The following is a 3691-nucleotide window of genomic DNA, read 5'->3' on the forward strand; positions in this document are numbered from 1 at the left end:
ATTTTCGCAAAACTAGCGTATGATCACCCCGTATGTAGGAGTGCATAGATTGAAAGATGAATGTTTTCCGTGTAATTACTGTGTTCAGTTGCTGCAGTAAACTCTTGTACACTGGTTGACAAAGTCCAGCGAAACGGCGCCCGTAAAATGTTTCTAAATAAACACGTAAACATCTCCATACACGGAGGACACGTTGTAATAAGAATTAACATCCTCGTTCGGGCACAATATCTTGTCACTCACGAAGGATGGCACGGTGTAGTTCGCCGACAGGAACCCCACAATGGCGTCCACGACACAGTCGAAGGAGCCCCAGATTCCCGATATCTGGATCATGGGGGCGCTTTCCTGCAAGAGTGAACCCACGTGGGCACTTCACATGCAAACTCGCGGTAAGCTCACTAGATTATTCAGAACGGATACTCCCACTCGCTTCATTCAAGTCGTCAAGGCATTCTGGGAGCAAGCGCAATTGGTTCGAGTCATCTTGTGTTCGAATTAAAGGAGCCAGTTAACGAGCCACTTACATTCTCTACTTTCGCGGCGGGGAGTTGTGGCGTTATTTGAAAGTCCTAGACATCTAAATTACAGAAGATTTAGTGGGGAGAACTTCCAGGGCGCCCTAAATAATTTATTATAAAAGATTTTGTCATAACCAGTTTAAGTTTCCGAGCGAGTGCATGGGTCGTGACGTCATGGCGTCACGAAGGTGGTCACGGGGGTGCACCCGCTCGCCGTGGACTCATGCGCATGCGCTGCTGCAATAGCTGATCGCCACGCTGCTATGGCAACGTTCAACGCTGCGAACGGTAGAGAGGGCAAATTTTTCGGCGATGTTGTCCTCGCCGGCGCGACGTATCCAACTTCGCCGGCCACTGCCTGGCACGCTGGAAACACCAGACTAGATCTGCACTTAAAAAGGTGGTTGACATACCCTCATTGTGCCGCCCAGAAGCAGGAAGTCGAAGATTAAGCTCACTCCAGCCAGGCCCATGCAGATGTAATCGGAGTTCTGACGGCCGCCTACTGCATGAACAAAAAAAGAAAAGAAAAAAAACGGTTTCGCCTACGAGTATAGGTACATTTTACACTGTGAATGAATAGACAGTCCTTCGATCCCTGATACTCAACCATACTGAGAAAAGGCCCGTGTCATTTACACCAACATACACAATTCTTTATAAAGTCTCTATCACCAATTTTCAATACTTTGTTATCAGTCACAATTCCACTTGTCCTCGTGGCGTCCCTTCACGTACCTTCAGGCATCACCGTTGTATTCTAAAAACGCCGTGCTCCTGTAAGAAGGGCAGGTACTTTTTTCTTGTATCGCGTGTTGATGTTCCTGTACTTCAATTTAGCGCGCGCTCTCTCTCTCTCTTTCATGACGCAAGATAATTAAAATGAGACCTAATAGCAACAACATAGCCACAACAGCATAGCCTGGCACGCCAGGCGTATGCCCTCGCCGTCCCTTTCACCATCCGAAATTTCTACGCAGCAGGGAAACCGGACACAAAACAATGTGCGAATGCGCCCGCCAGCCCCGCCCAACCGCCCCGGTTAAGCACGCTCTTCTCGTACCCGAAAAATATATATTCCAGCCTACGGGCGACAGGCTCAGACTTAGCAAGATGTCCCTTCCTGTCAGGCAGCCATCGCCGCTTATATCCTCCGGCGGTAGCCGTGCGCGAAGCACGCCTTCCTGCCGTAAAAAACGCTAACGTTCATTCCCTGCAGAAAAACGAGGCATTTTCCTAACCTTTGGACAACGTGTAACTACAGCCATTTAGTGGCCCTAATGGCGGCTGCGGCGAATTCGGGTCATACTGTAGTCAAAGCGACACGCTTGTACATAACAAAATACATGTAAACAATTACTCGTATTTCAATACATTTCAATTTAAGTAATTTTATCATTTCACGATTTCATTTCTTTGTCGGTAACGCTCACTGTAATTCAACAGCTTTTTTCATTGACGAATTACATGTATTTAGTTACTTTACTAACGAGAGAAGGTTCTCCGCAGCTTTATAGGAACCTGAAGCTGGTTGGGACCACAATAGAACGCTCGGGATCGTACCAGACAGCAGCGTCGCGAATGAGCGCGTTCACGCAGGTTGAGCACCTGTTTCATCCTGTTACCACTCCAGCAGTTGTTGGCAGACAAATTGAAGTGGGTGCTGGCGGGGCTCGACAGCGACGACCACTTGCCTAGGACGTCAATTCCGTGAAATCGCCGACAAGACGATTTGTACAGCTTTTTTCGTTGGCCGAAGCGGAAGCGTCTTCTCCAAATCCCAGCCGGAATGAAGCTCCGGACCTCACAGATCACCCAGGTGCTGAGTAACGGCAATGGTGCGCGAACGGTCCGTACGTTTGCACCCCCCTACCGCCCGGCGCGCGCATCTAACGAGTTCTCATTGTCGCTGATGATGCCTTCACGACACAAAAATTAGTGGAACGTGACCAACAAAATTCTTATAAAGCAATTGTTAGTAAAGATAAGCAATGCGGTAAGTGTTACAGAGGACACTGGGAATGTGCCAGGCCAGCTCGTTCGGTTTACGGTACCTGTGCAATGTTAGAAAATGTGTCGAATGAAAGTAAGGTTCGCGTAATTTATTACTTTTCAGTAATTAGTTATTTTCGTGTGGCAGTACTTGGTAACGGTAATCAGTTATAATTTCTTAATCAGTTCATTGTAGCTCGTGCGTGGCAACACATGTCTGCGCTGGAAAACGTTGTTTGTCGCGAAAGCGTTAAAACCGCCACTTGAGCCAGAAACCATACTTCGAGGCCACATTGTCATCATGATCATCATCTGTTTATGTCTACTGCTGTACGAAGGCCTCTCCCAGCGACCTCCAGTTACCCTTGTCTTGCATTGGCTGATTCCCACGGCATATAGACGGCATTTATTCGGCATGCCGCGAATTCGCGACAGCCGGCGTTAAAGGGTTCAAAATTATCTTGCCGTAGTACATCGAAGGGCAAATATTGCGCGTCTTCATTCGAGAATTGCCAGGAGCACATGAGGCTAGTTTTAACGATACCTCAAGCCGAAGTTATTTTGCCTGACCAGCAAATCTGCCAGAAATTGACAAATCTGACAAACCGTCAAAGTAAGTTCAGTCATCATTTCAGACGGTGCATAATGTCGCCTAGAAGAATTCTAACGGAAATGCTTAACAGCGCTTAAAAAAACTGTCGCTATAGATTGATCGACTTATATAGGCGCGATAATGAATGAGTTAAGCTTTCTGTCGCAAACTGTATCGAAAGACTTTGTATGATAAATAAATGTCGCGTTAGCTTGACTGCGAATATTTAATTGAATAGCGATGTCATGGGTAAACTCACGTAATTGGGTAACTGTGCAATAACCTGCCCGAAAGCCATGCTGCTCTCGTCTTCTGTTGGGTTTGAATTTCGTGCTCGTGTATATTCTTAGCACAATGTCTCCCGCAAATGTGTGTACCATTGGATATTCGCCATAATTTCGTTTTCTATATCTCTTTTCCCGAAAGGAAAGCTAACGCAGAACGAAAACGTAGCCCGTCACCACAAGATATCTCCACAAGCGCTGCCGCTCTAAGGCCTGCTACTGCGATGTATAGCTCTGCGCTGTAGTACACTTCTGCCATGCCATATCTGGTTTTCTCGATGCGCGACACCAACGAGTTTACC

At 47.0% G+C, this 3691-nt stretch overlaps 1 protein-coding gene across 1 annotated transcript in view; it reads right to left on the reverse strand.

Annotated features, from left to right (window-relative positions):
* LOC142586138 (uncharacterized) overlaps positions 1 to 1269 on the reverse strand; it is a 93790-nt gene extending 92521 nt beyond the window's left edge. The window contains exons 1-3 of the mRNA XM_075697391.1: positions 1260 to 1269; positions 935 to 1026; positions 244 to 348 (exon numbers count right to left, since the gene is read on the reverse strand). Coding sequence (XP_075553506.1) covers positions 244 to 348; positions 935 to 1026; positions 1260 to 1269 — 207 coding nt within the window. The remainder of the gene's footprint in view (positions 1 to 243; positions 349 to 934; positions 1027 to 1259) is intronic.
* Positions 1270 to 3691: the final 2422 nt, after the last annotated feature.

Source organism: Dermacentor variabilis, chromosome 6 (genome assembly GCF_050947875.1).
Source record: "Dermacentor variabilis isolate Ectoservices chromosome 6, ASM5094787v1, whole genome shotgun sequence".
Lineage (NCBI taxonomy): Eukaryota > Metazoa > Arthropoda > Arachnida > Ixodida > Ixodidae > Dermacentor > Dermacentor variabilis.